The 13847-nt window shown below is 56.1% G+C and overlaps 1 protein-coding gene across 5 annotated transcripts in view; it reads left to right on the forward strand.

The window, feature by feature from the left end:
• The window catches only part of APBA2 (amyloid beta precursor protein binding family A member 2), a 238941-nt gene extending 225864 nt beyond the window's left edge, over window positions 1-13077 (forward strand). For 3 of the 5 annotated variants that reach the window (XM_072796094.1, XM_072796085.1, XM_072796069.1), the window contains 4 exons: window positions 42-254; window positions 1725-1844; window positions 9236-9376; window positions 11789-13077. In XM_072796094.1, coding sequence (XP_072652195.1) covers window positions 42-254; window positions 1725-1844; window positions 9236-9376; window positions 11789-11860 — 546 coding nt within the window. In that variant the 3' untranslated portion in view covers window positions 11861-13077. The other 2 variants (XM_072796076.1, XM_072796065.1) reach the window with 2 other exon arrangements.
• Window positions 13078-13847: the final 770 nt, after the last annotated feature.

Consider the following 13847-nt stretch of genomic DNA (forward strand, 5'->3'; position numbering starts at 1 on the left):
GCCCCTATCACGGGCACCCTTCACTGCTCATTTCCTTGCAGCTGCAGCTGGAGAAGCACAAGGGCGAGATCCTGGGCGTGGTGGTGGTGGAGTCAGGCTGGGGTTCCATCCTGCCCACGGTGATCCTGGCGAACATGATGAATGGCGGCCCGGCGGCCCGCTCAGGGAAGCTGAGCATTGGGGACCAGATCATGTCCATCAACGGCACCAGCCTGGTGGGGCTGCCCCTCGCCACCTGCCAGGGCATCATCAAGGTACGCACGCAGGGCCCCTGCCTACTTTTATTCTTGCCGCATTGTCTTTTCCCCCTTGACACATGAGGAAACGGGTCCAGAGAGACCCAAAACTGTACTGTAGCACCGCAGTCAGAGAAGGCCCTGGGCTGCCCTTGGGGGTTTCACAAATGTTGGTTCCGAGTGACATAGATGCGCAGGTGCAGGGTGACCTGGTTCACATGGGACTTTCCCAGGTTAGCTCCCGAGGGTCCTACTTCTGGGCACACCAGGAGGGTTGGTCACCCTGCATGGGTCTGAGAGCAGGGAGGCTGCTCTGACGGTGTGACCCCTGAGCTTGCAGCTTTGGGAGATAACTGAGCTGCTGGTCCCTGCTGGGAGCGGGGTGGGGGGTCTTCACACCTGGTTGTTCCAGGTCTAGAAGAGCCTTAGGGCACTAAGATCAGAGACGCCATTCGGGAGGCCTAGCACAACAGTGCCTTTGCTCTGTCCAGGGTCTCCAGACAGCGTGCTCTGTCTGCTTGTGGATAGTCCTGAGGCCTTCTGTCTGCAATCTGTCCCCAGCCCTCTGTGGCTTGTTCCCTCCTCACCCAGTATGGTCTCGCTGCTAGAGGACACACTTGTGTCCTCCCTTGTCTGCTTGAGAAGTGAAAGGCATTCTTGGGGCCATAGCATCCCATGAGCCAGCTCTCAGCGCCAGCCCAGCAGAGCATCTGCCTGATGGGTGAGCACCTGGGCAGAGAGAGGGTAGAGGAGGCAAAGGCCTCAGCCTGTAGAACCAGAGGCTTGGTCTGCCAGGAGCCTCCCTCCGAGGGCTGAAGTGCCTAGGGCACTTGGTCACCCAGGCTCTGATGGGCCAGAGGAACAAGATGGAACTAGAGCCCCTTGCCCCCTCCTCCCCCGGAACCTAATCTCACAACCGTGGCCTGAGGCACCTGCTGACAGTCACAGCCTCCCCAGGGCCTGAGGTGGCCCTTGGCTCCAGCTGGCTAGTCTCTCTATGGACAATAGACCCTCCTGCTTACAGATTGTCACTGAACCCTTCACTCCCTGTCCCCACCCCTGCCATTGACATGTTTTGTTTTGAGGAGGGCTCCCCCACGGTCCTTCCAAACAAGGTGCTCCTCCTGCATTCAATGCAGGGATGACCCCTCCCATGACCCTGTGAGGGTGACCCTGCTGCCGTCCCATTGGTCATACACCATAGTGTGCTGGCTTGGCCCCTCTGGCTCTAGGAATAGCCTGTTTTCACCTGGGTCCGACAGCACACCAGAGCATAGTGGGCCATGGTGCTGGCTCCCACCTGCAGTAGCTGGCAATCTCTGGGTCACATGGAGGATTGTGGAAGCCGAGAGGCGGCTAACCTGCCAGACTCATTCCCCTGCACTCAGGGCCTCCACCCTGCCTGCTGGTGCAGCCTCGGACTGGGCCTATGAGAGCCTGCTCAAAGGTGGCATCTAAGGCTCCCGTGGCCCCTGCCCCATTCTGCAGGGTCTGAAGAACCAGACTCAGGTGAAGCTCAACATCGTCAGCTGTCCACCTGTCACCACAGTCCTCATCAAGCGGCCCGACCTCAAGTACCAACTGGGCTTCAGCGTACAGAACGGGATCGTGAGTCTGCCCTCTCCGCCTTGGCCACCTCCCCTGTGCATGCGTGGACCTGAATGCAGGGGGCTGGGGGTGGCAGCTCTCCACCCACCCTGCTCCCTAGGCCCCTTCTGTCTGTAGGCGTGGGCCCCAGCTGGTGGGCACAGCTGCCAGTAGCCAGGCCACACCAGGCAGGAGCTTTTGGCAGCTCCTGGCGCAGGCCTGGGTAGGAGGGAGGGCTGGCATGCAGCCAGGGAATGTCCCTGTGATGTCTATTACTGGCAAACACCTGCCTTGGAGGAGAGGCAGGTTTTTCTAACTACTGCAATCTGGACACATCCAGCCAATGGCAACATCCGACTCTCTGTGTTCAACAAACAGATATTCACTCATTCATTCACCCGTTCAGAGCCATGTGTGAAGTGCTTGCACTGTGTCAGGCACTGAGGAAGTGGGAGGGCTTCCAGGAGGAGGTGATTCTGGGCTTGAGTGAGCCTTGGTCTGCCCAGACATCTGTGCCTGTTCCTCAGGCCAAAGCTCTTCATTCAGAGTTCTTGCCTTTTCTTTGACTGAGTTTTTGGCTGGAATGAATGAATCTGTTTCTTGGTGTTTCCTTGTGCAAAGGTCCCAGCAGGCAAAAACATGGCCACAGATGAAGGACAGAAGAGGCGAGTCCAGTCATTTCCAGATTGCTTAGGCCAGCCTTGAGTAGTAAAGAACTGAGGAAGAGATTGTACAGTAGGTGGGAGTAGTGTTAGGTAAGGGGTGGGGATATGTATTAGCCTGCCCGTGAGAAGAGAGGAAACACAATGGGAGAACATTCTAGAAAGACAACTACAAATGAGTCAGAATTATCCCTGTTGCTCTCTGGTGCAGAAGTATAGAGAGGTACATGGAGCTGGGAGAGTCACAGGGCCATTTCCATCCTTCTCATGTTAGTGCCCCTTGCTGCTATAACAAATATTCTCCGAATCTCAGCATACAAAGAGTTGGTTTCTCATTCAGTGGGTTTTTCCCACTGTGGGAGGGGCCTTTGCTCCACAGGGCCACTCAGGGGCCCAGGCATGTCCTCAGCTGGGTTTTGGAGGCCCCCCACTGGCTGCTCTGTCTGGCTGGCAGCTGGAGAAAGATAGGGACATAGGTGTGACCCTTGCCATTTCTGGCCAAATCTCACTGGCCAGACAGAGCTCAGTCACATGCCCCACAAAACACAGGGCAGGCTGGGAAGATGGCCATCTGGTGCCCATGACAAAGAGGGAAGGGGTATGGGGGCATTTAGCCTGTGTGACCAGTTGGCCAAAGCTGTGTGACCCTGGGCTGGTCACTTAACCTCTCTGGACTCTCCTTAAAATGTGGTTATGAAGATAAACTAAGAAAATCCATAAAGTAAATCAAGACATTTAAAGAAGGCCCCCTGGGGCACAGATTCTGCAGAGGAGATAGGCCCCTTGGTACTTGCAGCCAGGCAAGGGGTCATCTGCATCGCCTTTGGGACTTCTGTCCAGGTCAGTACATCTGTCCCAGGAGGTGGATAGCTGGTGGTCTGGCCTGGCCCTGCCCTGCCAGGCCCTCTGTATATGTGGGTGCCCTGGGCACAAGAAGCTGCCCTAACAGCTCTGCAAAACCCCCCCAGGGTCTCTGCCTGCACCCGCTGTGAGCACTGTGTAGAGGCCCCTGCTCAGGGAGGGGCTGACAGAGGCCTCTGACCTGCCACTGACATGGCAAGCCCTCACACGGGGCCTGCCTGGGAGCCGTACTGCTCCAGAAGTGCCTCCCTCCCAGGCTCCTGGGTGGTGGCTAGGAGGACTGCCTGTTCTTGGGGACTGTGAGCCCAGGACAAGCCTGATGGCCGCCCCCTCCCCAAACACCTTCCTCTCTTCAGCTTGTGTAATTACGCGGGCACAAAGAGGAGCGTGGGTCCTGGTGAGGAGGCAGCTGCCACACAGAGAGATTTAGTAACTTGCCCCGGGTCACACAGCTAGCCAGGCCATCTGGGACTATAGGAGAGAAGGCAGGGGGCAGAGGGCTGGGGGCAAGAAGAGACAAGGAAGGGGCCGGGCTCTGGTTTGTGTTTGATTGGGGCTAAATCAAGGCAAATGGGAGAGGAAGCGGATGCAGTGGTGAGGACAGGTTGGGGGGTTTGAGGTGAAGCGTGAGCCTTCCTTCTCAGAGGTGGGGAGGGGAGGCAGCCGGGAAGAAGGCAGGGTGACTGGTGGCGGGGCTGTCCTGGGGAGGTGGAGGGGGTGGTCTCTGCAGGGGGAGGGGCACGCCACATCCATGTGGGTGGCTGGGAGGCCGAGGGCAGTGAGGAGGGCAGAGGGCTTCTCTGAGGTTTGGGAGGTGTGGGGCTAGAGGTAGCAGCAGATCTAGGCTTTGGGGGTCTTGGAGCTGGGGGGAAGATCACCCCCAGTGCTGAGGACAGCTTTGCCAGGGCCGCCCATCCCAGTCACAGATGCACAGACAAGAGTGCTGTCCTCTTCTTGCCACGTTGGCCACTGCTCCAGGGGCTGAGTCCAGGGTGTGTGTGAAGCTCGGTGCCTGGGGGCGACACTGAGGATGAGAAGCAGTGGGGTGGCTGATGCCAGAGAGGTGGGGGCTGTGGTGGCTCATGAGGACTTCCTTCCGAGTATGCGGCAGCTTGCCCTCAGAGTACCAGGGAGCGTTTTAGATAAAGCAAGTGAATCTGCGTGGTTGCTCCTGTCATGACCTGGGAAATGGGCTGCAGGCAGCTGTACAAATCAGCCCCACATCTCCTCCTGGCCTTGCAGCAGTGACCCTCAGGTCAGCAGTGCTTGCAGTGTCTTCCTGCACCTGCTCCATGAGTAGCACACCTATGCCATGGGCAGGTGTGGGTGTAGGAGCTGGCTGTCCAGGTTCAGCACCCCCTACCCCCACCCAGACACTCAGAGGCCCTTCTACTCAGACAGCTGCCACCACCAGCACTGCTCAGGCCATGTCCCATCATCCGTGGTGGTTGATGAATGCCACAGGCTCCCTTGCTCAGCTGAGGCCTTGTTGGAGGAGTATATTTGGGAGAACGTTCAGGAGGCCTGAGGATGCTGGCTCTTCCTGACCAAGAGCTTGCTCTGAGGACAGAAGAGTCAGGCTTTGCCTCTCACAGCATGATCAGATTGGACCTGGACTTCTAGCCCACCCTGCCTCTCCAGAGGGGCCTGGCCTGGTGACCGTCCCTTCCTCTGTGGTCTCTTGCTGCCTTGCAGTGGTGGAGCTCTCCCCAGGCTGGCACCTCTTTCATGACCTCTGGCCTCCTGGTCCCCAGTGCCAGCGAGGCCCTCAGAGGTCCCTTCTCCCCTCACCAAGCCCCACCTGGAGTCCCCCCACACCAAGCCCCTAGCTGGCCTGGGGCAGCCACAAGGCAGCCTGTGTCCTCCAAGCAAAATAGGCTGCAGTGCAGGAGCCCCTCCACCTCCACACCACCTGACCACAGCAGGGGTGGGTGGTGACGGGATGCCTGGCTAGGAAATGGCATTAGTTAGCTCCTGTGCACACCCACGGTGGTTTTCTGCGTGATTACTACAGAAGGCTTTGCTGTGGCGGGCGGCAGCTATTACTGTGCAGGATAAGTGCTTAGATGAGAGAAGTCCCAGCACCGGGGCATTGAAGGAGATCGGGGTGCTGTCACATGAGAGGGAAGGGTCCTCTGCACACCTGTCAGAGTGTACATTCACGTCTGTGTGTACACATGGGTGTGTGCACAGGAAAGGTGCTAGCGCTGGTGCTGGCCTCCTCCTGGAGCTTGGCACAACCTGTCTTTTCTCCAAAATGAGAGGCCCCATGTGGCTAAGAAGCTGTATTATGTTCTGGAATCAGCCTTACCCACCCTCTTTTCTTTCAGCCCCAGCTCTCGACTCGGACATCTGTTTTTTCTTTTGTTTGTTTGAATTGTGGTAAAATCGATTAACATAACATTTACCATCTTACCCATTTTCAAGTGTTCAGTACGTTCACACTGTTGTGCAACCAGTCTCGAGAAGTCTCATGGTACAAAAGGGGAACTCTGTACTCATACAAACTGACTCCCCATTCCTCTCTCCTAAGCCCAGCTTCTGGCAGCCACCGTTGTACCTGCTGTCTCATGAACTTGACTTTTCTAGGTACCTTGTAGAGATAAGTAGAATCAGACAGTACCTGCCCTTTGGTGACTGGGTTAGTTAACTCCCAGCATGATGCCCTCAAGGCTTATCCACCTTGTAGCCTGTGCCAGAATTTCATTCCTTTTCAGGGCTAATACTCCCGTGTGTGACTAGACCACATTGCATGTATCTGTTCATCCATCAGTGGACATTGGGTTGCCTCCACCTCTTGATTATTGTGAATCCTGCTGCTGTGAACAGTCTGTCTAGTTTCATTATTGCACATGCTCTGAGGCCCCCTGGCCCATCTGTCTGGGGTGATCCATTCTAGGAACCAAGAAATGAAGGCCACCCCACGGGTAAGCTCTTCCCACAAACCTAGGGTATCCCTGTGCAGCTGGTGTCTGCCAGGCTGGTCCAGTTAGGGACCATGTTCTGTTACCATTTCATGGAGGACTAAGGAGCAGGGAGGTCACATAACTTGCCCCCAGGCTCCCAGCTGGGAAGGTGCAGAGCAGGGATTGATTGTGCCTGAGGCCAGCTGTCGTGAAGAGCATGCCCACACTCTCATTGCCCATCATCAGGTTGTTACCCTGGCCCTGTGTGCAGATGGGCGAGGGTGTGCATAGACTTGGCAGCATTTGTGAGCAGTGCAGAGGCCGAAAAGTCTGTATTTAGGGCTCAGAGCATTAGTAACTCCTGTAAGTGTACACGGGGCCCTGATCGTGGCTTTGGTGGTGAGCCTGCCAGTTTCTCTCCTCCCTAAGACTGCAGGGATTGCTGTGCCTACCAGTGAGGGTGTCCCACGTGACCAAGTTCCCCTGAATCCCCTGGAAAAGTTTGCTGGCATCTGAGTTTGTCTTGCACAACTGCTTTTTCCATTTTCAGCTTCATTACACCCAAAGCACAAGGCATTAGTTTGCAGCCAGGTCCCGGATGACCCAGTTAGCACTATTTCTAAATGGATCCTTCCTCTCTCTTTCCACAACACCATTCAAGAAATCAAGACGTCTCCCGCTGGGAGACACCAGCCTTCCCCCCGCAGAAATGTACCCCCTGAAATTGGAATACACCCTGGTTCCTGTGGGCATGCATCATTTGGGAAGGCCAGGGCCTGTGTGTGTGTGTGTGTGTACTCGTGTACACATGCACATGGCTTTCTCATCGGTATGTCCTGCTCCTCTTCTTTCCTCTTCCCCTGCCTGCCCCCTGGATTCCAGCTGGAGTCTCCTGCCAGGGTCCAGGTCCATGCTCCTGCCAATTCCCTCTAAAGGTGCAAAGCCATTGTCTCCCGTTCCCTCTTCACTTTCTTTCCCTGAATCTCCATTGCTAGGGAGGAAGGTGCCACCAGGGGTGTAACCAAGATTGCACCTTCTGTGGAGTGTGCCAGCTTCTGGCACTTACTTGGTCAGGCCAGGAAGTGAGCCAGGTCATCCTGAAGCACCTTCCTCAGGATCTTCACAGACCCAGTTACAACAGGCGCAAAAATGCCCTTACATCATCTGAGGGGAGATAAAAACTAGAAGTTACTCCTTAATTCATGTATGGAGAATTGGGGCCATCGTCTTCTCTTTCTCTGCCTACCTCCTGGTTGAGCCCTGTCCGACTCAAGGGATCACAGTCCTAAACTGTGATCAGCTCTGCCGGGGGAGTCCAGTTGGCTGGGCAGTAGTGGTGTGGAACCATGACATCAGTCTGTGTATATGTGTTCTACCAGAAAGACAGAGACCCTGAGGACTGGGAGGGACCCACATGGTTGGTTTAGAAAGGCCTGTGGCATCAGTGACAAGGCAAGATCCACAGAACACATGACAGATGGGATCCTGCATGTGGTGCCAAGGTCAGCCTATGGCCAGTGGCCTTCTAAGCCTGTCTCAGCCTTAAAAACTTGCCATGCCAGGATCTGAGGGAGAGAAGTGGGGTGGGGGCTGGGGGCAGGGCTGTCCCGTCTAAGGGGAGAGTCATCCCCCAGCAGCCTTGGAAATCAGAGGCCCCAGCTTAATGAGCAGGCCTGGCCATGGTGGGATCAGGGGTGGCTCTGACACAGGCAGGGGTCGCTGGGGTGAGGGCAGGAGGGTGTTCACCACAAGGCAGAGTCCTGGATAATGTAGAGCCTTGCCATGGAATGAGAACAGTGAGGTGGGAGGAAGGGCTTGGCTGGTCCTGCGTGTTATTTCTACTTGTAGGTAGGCCAACCCTTGACCTCTTCAGGTGCTGATCAGAATAACCCTTCCTGGTTCTTTTGGGGTCCCCTGCCTTTTCAAGTGTGAAGATGCCTTAAAAAGTGACCAAATCCTCACTGAGACAAGAGCTGTATTGGTAATGTTTCTGGATTGAGGAAACCATAAGCACAGAGGCCCCCATGAATTCAGTGAGGCCTTTAGATGATGTGGGCTGGTTCCTGGGTGGGCCTTCTCCTGACTGGCTCTGGGCTGGGCCTTCCCTGCTCTCAAGCATGGCTGGTGGGGTGCAGCCTTCCAGGGCTGCTGAGCAGAGGCTGAGGAAGAGGCATCTGGGGTCAGGTGCCAGGGGAGTGGGGAGCAGACGGGAGAGACCTCCAGCAGTGGAGGCTGCAGGAACCACAGCCCAGGGGTCCCTGCTGTGGGACCTGCTTCCACCCTTGCACTGGGTCCTGGGCAGCAGTGTGGTGGGGAGGGACCCTGTGTCCCCTCTGCTCCCTCCACTGCCGCATCTCCAGGACTTCAGCGTTCCTCCTGCAGGGCCATCGGGGTACAGCTGGCCCACATCCTCCCCCTGAGCCAGCAGTTCTCAGCAATTCAAACCCCCTCTGGGGTTTGCCTCCATCTACCCGTGGTCTGGGCAGGTGGCCAGCTTTCTAAGGCTGTGATCTTTAGTTAATCCCACAAGGGGGCGGATATAAAAAACTTAGGCCTTCTTTGTCATTTCCCCAAACTCTTTGCATTGGTTGTCTCATGAATTCATATCTCTTTGTGAGATGGGAACAATGACTTTTTTACCTCTAAGAGGAGCAGAATGTAGCTGGTGGAGAATCTTCTAGGATGTGCTTCAACTGTGTCCACCACCAGCCCTCCACACTCCCCTGACACAGGAACAGAGGCTCTGAATGGCTGGGGGGTAGGAGGGGGGCAGATCCACCCAGGGCCCACAGGGTTCTCCCACTGGCCATGCTGTCGACTTGGGTTTTTTAACCTCTTACACATTATAAATGTCCCCGTCAGTCAGCAGATTGCATGTAGAAGCAGTTGTCCTGTGGGCTTCTCCTTCTGTGTGATTAACATCCCTGCCTTCCACCTGGGGTGAGGGGAGACCTGTGTGCTGACCTGACATGTGTCTGCTTAGATCTGCAGCCTCATGCGAGGGGGCATCGCAGAGCGAGGAGGCGTCCGAGTCGGCCACCGCATCATTGAGATCAACGGGCAGAGTGTGGTGGCCACAGCCCATGAGAAGATAGTGCAGGCTCTTTCTAACTCCGTTGGAGAGGTAAGGCCACACTCCATTGTCCCCTTGCTGGAGTCAGAACTGGAGCCTAGGGCCATCTGGGCCCTACATTTCCAAGACCAATATCTAGGCTACTGAAGAGGGGGCGGTATATAAGGCTCTCGGGAAAGACACTGGTCCCCTTCCCAGAAAAACCTACCTTCTCAGGAGAGTCTGTCCTTGCTGGGACCTTGGAACATGCCTGTGCTGGTCATTGGGCTCCCACCTTGACCTCTGTGAGTCACTCCCTCTCCTAGAGGCCCTGGGCCTCAACTGAGCTGGCAAGGCTGTGGCTCCCGCCCCAGGGAGTGCCTGTGACAAGGATGAGCAGAGTCGCAGGCATTTGGCTGTTCATTCCAGCTCAGTGCAGCAGATAGGAGGGCAAAGGTGGTTGACTTGGTTTCTGGAACTGGGTCTTGCATGCTCAGTCAGGGAGCCCTGCCCTCCACAGGACCCACCTCACCAGGCACAAGCCTGTGGTCCAGGGTTTGCCCCTCTGCCTGCTTCCTGCCGTCTTCCTGCCCGCAGAGCAGGCCAGCTGTGGCTGCTGCATGCTTTCCTGCTTTGCTGCCTTGAAATTTCCTCCTTTTCTAGTTCTTTCTGGCACCAGTATGATGTCAGCTTGAGGTAGACAAGAATCGGAGGGGAGGGCACAGTTTTCCTCAAGGAGCTCACAAGTAAAGAGGGTAATTCGGGGTGAGAAGTATGGTGCTCAGAGTCTAAGAACCCAGTGTCCAGAAGGAAGCCTCACCCAGCACGAGTATGTCTGGGTGTCGTGGCCGTGTGCCCCCGGAGTCAGGACAAATGGGCTGAGGGTTTTCCTGGGAGAGGCTGAGACAGCTGCAGAGGTAGGTGTGTGTGTGGGGCCATTTGTAGAGGGCATAGGTGCTATGTGGGGGGTTCATACCCTGAAGGGTGGAGCAGGGCAGTGACAGGCTCAGGCTCTGTGGTAGCCACTGGAGGTGGAGCTTGGTGCCTAGGTGAGTGGGTAGGTGCTGTTTCAGAGGGGGCGTTTGACCGCATTTCCTGGGGGGCCTACACTCTATTTTGTGAAGCTCCCAGCTTGGGGGAGGAGGCCTGTTTTCCTGTAGGTGGGCGGTGGCAGATGGCTGGTTCTCAAGAGGAAGAGGGGTGCCAGGTAGGCAACATTTCGCCTCCTTTTACAAATGGCTTCAAAGAAAGGAAAATCCAATTTTCCTTAGTGGATGTTTGAAATGGCCACCCCGCTGGGGTGATCAGCCTCACATTTACGAGGAAACCAATCGGGTGGAGGAGAAACGTTTTCAACTCTTCAGACCTGAGATGAATTGGCATTCAAAGAGGCACAGAAGCAGCCGAGGTGTGGCTGGGGGATTGCAGTGTCTGCCTGCATTTTCCACCATCTCTGAGCACATTTGGAACATTAGTCCCTGATACCAAGACTTGAGGTTTTTTGGGTGGGTTTCAGATTGAGGAATTACACAGAATATTCTCCTGATGGAAAAAGCTATGCTGGGGGTGGTGGGAGCACTAAAATCTAAATCGATCAAACAGATCCTGGTAGTGGGGCTGGGCAAGGAGCCTGTAACACTGTGAGAACTATCTGCACAACCGACCTCTCTGGCTTGGTCAGACGACACCTGAGACCTGCTTGCCTGAGGAGGGGCAGCCACACCATGCCCCCCACCGCAACCGGCCACCTCTTACTGGGCACCAGGAGGGTGAGGCCATCCAGACCTCCTAGAGCCACAACGCTCAGTCCTGGCATCATCCTGGGAGGACACTAAGAAGAGATGAGTTGAAGCAGAGCCCACCTCCTCTGTGCTTTCACTGGTTTGATTCTTCCCAGAGCCGCCACAGGGGGTGGGCCCCACAAGGTCGGTCCCCCAGGGGCCCATCTGGCACCTTGCTTGTCGACCCAGGCCCTTTGCGCCACAGAGTGAGGCCAGGCTCCAAAGGCTCACATGCTAGCTGAGCCCCAAAGGGTGAGGGGGCTGAGGTCCCTGGCCCTCAGTGAGCCAGTTCTTGGACCCCAGAACACTCACTTTCCCTGGCTTCACAGGAAGGGCTTCAGAGGCCTGGGCACCCCCAGCCTGCCCCCAGCTGAGTGGGCAAGGTGTAGTCACAACTAAAAGTCTGATCTTTCGCTCCTCTGCTGTCAGCTTGAGCAGAGGGGAAAGCTAGCCCTTGAACGTGTGTAAACCCTTAGGAGACCCAGATGGGGAGGCCAGATGAGAGTCAGGAAATGCTTCCTGAATCTCCAGTGAGGTGTGGTCATTCCTCCTCTACTTTGAAAGCTGGTGCTTTGCGCAGAAAACCTTCAGGGGGTTCCCAGAGCGACCTGGTTGCCCAGCGTTTGCTTCTGGTTGACAGTACCATGGGGACGGGAGAGGCCAGAGAGGGAGAGCCAGTTCAGCCCCTGTCTCTCGTTGACAGATCCACATGAAGACCATGCCTGCTGCCATGTTCAGGCTTCTCACGGGCCAGGAGACCCCGCTGTACATCTAGGCCCGCCCAGCCCGCACCACCCAGCCCACCTGGGTTCGCAGGAGCTGGAAAGGCCGGACCCAGGACCTGACCCCTGACCCCACGGCCCACCCAAGGACACTGGCTCCTCTGCAGGGCCTGCCCTCACCACCCACTTTTTTTTTTTTTTTTTTGGTTTTTGGTTTTGTTTTTTGTTTTTTTGTTTTTTTGGATAAAAAGGGGTATGTCTTCATCAAAGGAGAGTCACAGGAAGCAATCTCTGTAGAACAGTCCCGTGTTTTGCCCATCCTGACCCGTTTCCTCGTTGCGATGGACAAGGGTGTGTGTTTGTATCTGTGTGTGGCGTGGAGTGTATCTTTCCTCCCTGAGGCCTTGGGGAGCGGCCGTGAAGGGAGCCCGGCGAGGGCAGCAGGCTCGAGGGTGGGGGTGGGGGTGGTGGTGGCAGTGACTGTCCCCCTCTGCCCCTTTCCCTGGGGTGGGGGGGAGCCCTGGGGTGCTTCGGGGGAAAGGGCCGCTGGAGCTGCTGCAGCCCGGCTCCCAGGCTGTGACTTATATGTGAAGTCCGGGAACATGTGATTGTATTTAACCAGCAGGGAGACGCTCCTGAGTTAAATAAAAGATGATGGCTACAACATCAAAACTCCATATTTATTTAGATAACATCATGGTTTTGACTTTTGCTTTGACCAGCCCTTCTTGAGACTCTAGGGTTGTTGGATGACCTGCCACCACACCTGCTGCTCCTGTCCTCGCTGGAGGCTGGACTTCGTGGGCACCCCTCCAGCCGGCCACCGAGCCACCCCCCTTCCCAGGCTGGGGCCCACTGGCTCCCCCTCCCAGGGACAAGGGGCAGCGGCCCTCCGTCTCAGACCTCTGTCTGCACACACGCATCCACACACGAGCGCCCCCACCCCTGCCGCCCCCGGGCAGCCGGAGGAGAGCTCAGATCGCCGGCGAGCCGGGCGTCACGTCACCGCGAGCAGTATTAGAGTGTGTGTACATCAAGTGAAACGTAGTCTAGTTCAGCTCATTAGAGGTCATTGTTAACTGACGTCATGTTGTCTGGAAGTCTCTTTCTTTTGCCCAGGCCTTGAAGAATACACTGTGACTTAAGAAGCCTTACCATGCAGTAACTAAAGCTTTAGGATTACTGTATTCAAGGAGTGACCTGTGTTGCATGCAGCCGACCTTAGGAAGACGCGCTAATCTCACTAATAAACCTGAAGTCATGAGGAAAAGCTGTTTGTGTGGCTGGTTTGTTCACGGAGAAGTGGATGCCTGACTTCTCAACCTCAACGCCTCACAGCGTGGCTCTGCGGTGGTGCCGTGTGCTGATGGCAGCCCCTTCGGGTTTGGGGTCAGGGGCCTCAGGGGTGCTCCCCAGTGGGGTCGGAGAGGTGGGTGCTCGAGGCACCAGGGGTCAGGCTGCGCTGGCCATTGGGGGGCTGCAGGATTAGTGATGGAGACCGGTCACCAGGCCTGCCTCACCCACCCCATCCCGCAGAGGAGACAGGCTGCTGGTGGAATAAGGGACAGAAGGAGCCTTGCTGTTCTCCTGGTTTAAATTTCAGTTATCTCCAGGAGAGATGAGGGGTATGTGTGTATGTGTGTGTGTGTGTGTGTGTGTGTAAAACAGAAACTTAGACAACCCATCCCAGTGGTGTTTGCTTACCTGTAGGGTTATTTGTGGCCTGTCACCTGGTATAGGGAAGTAGGGGTGAACATGGGCTTTGATCACAAGGCCTGGAGTGATGTGTCCCCCTGATGGTCTGGGAAGCTCGGCGCAGTGGGACCCACCTCTGGTCTCCCCACAGCAATTTGCACTCCATGCTGTGAGCTACTGATGAGAGGCCCTTCGCTGCTAGCCAGAGATAGCCCACGTCCTTGGGTGATGACAGGGAATGTCACATGGATAAAAGCTGGAGGGAACGGACCTTAGCCTAGGAGAGCCAAGAGGTAGGTCCCTGTATTGCCCAAGACAGGGCAGGTGAACAGGCTCCGGAGACAA

This window comes from Canis lupus, chromosome 2 (genome assembly GCF_048164855.1).
Source record: "Canis lupus baileyi chromosome 2, mCanLup2.hap1, whole genome shotgun sequence".
Lineage (NCBI taxonomy): Eukaryota > Metazoa > Chordata > Mammalia > Carnivora > Canidae > Canis > Canis lupus.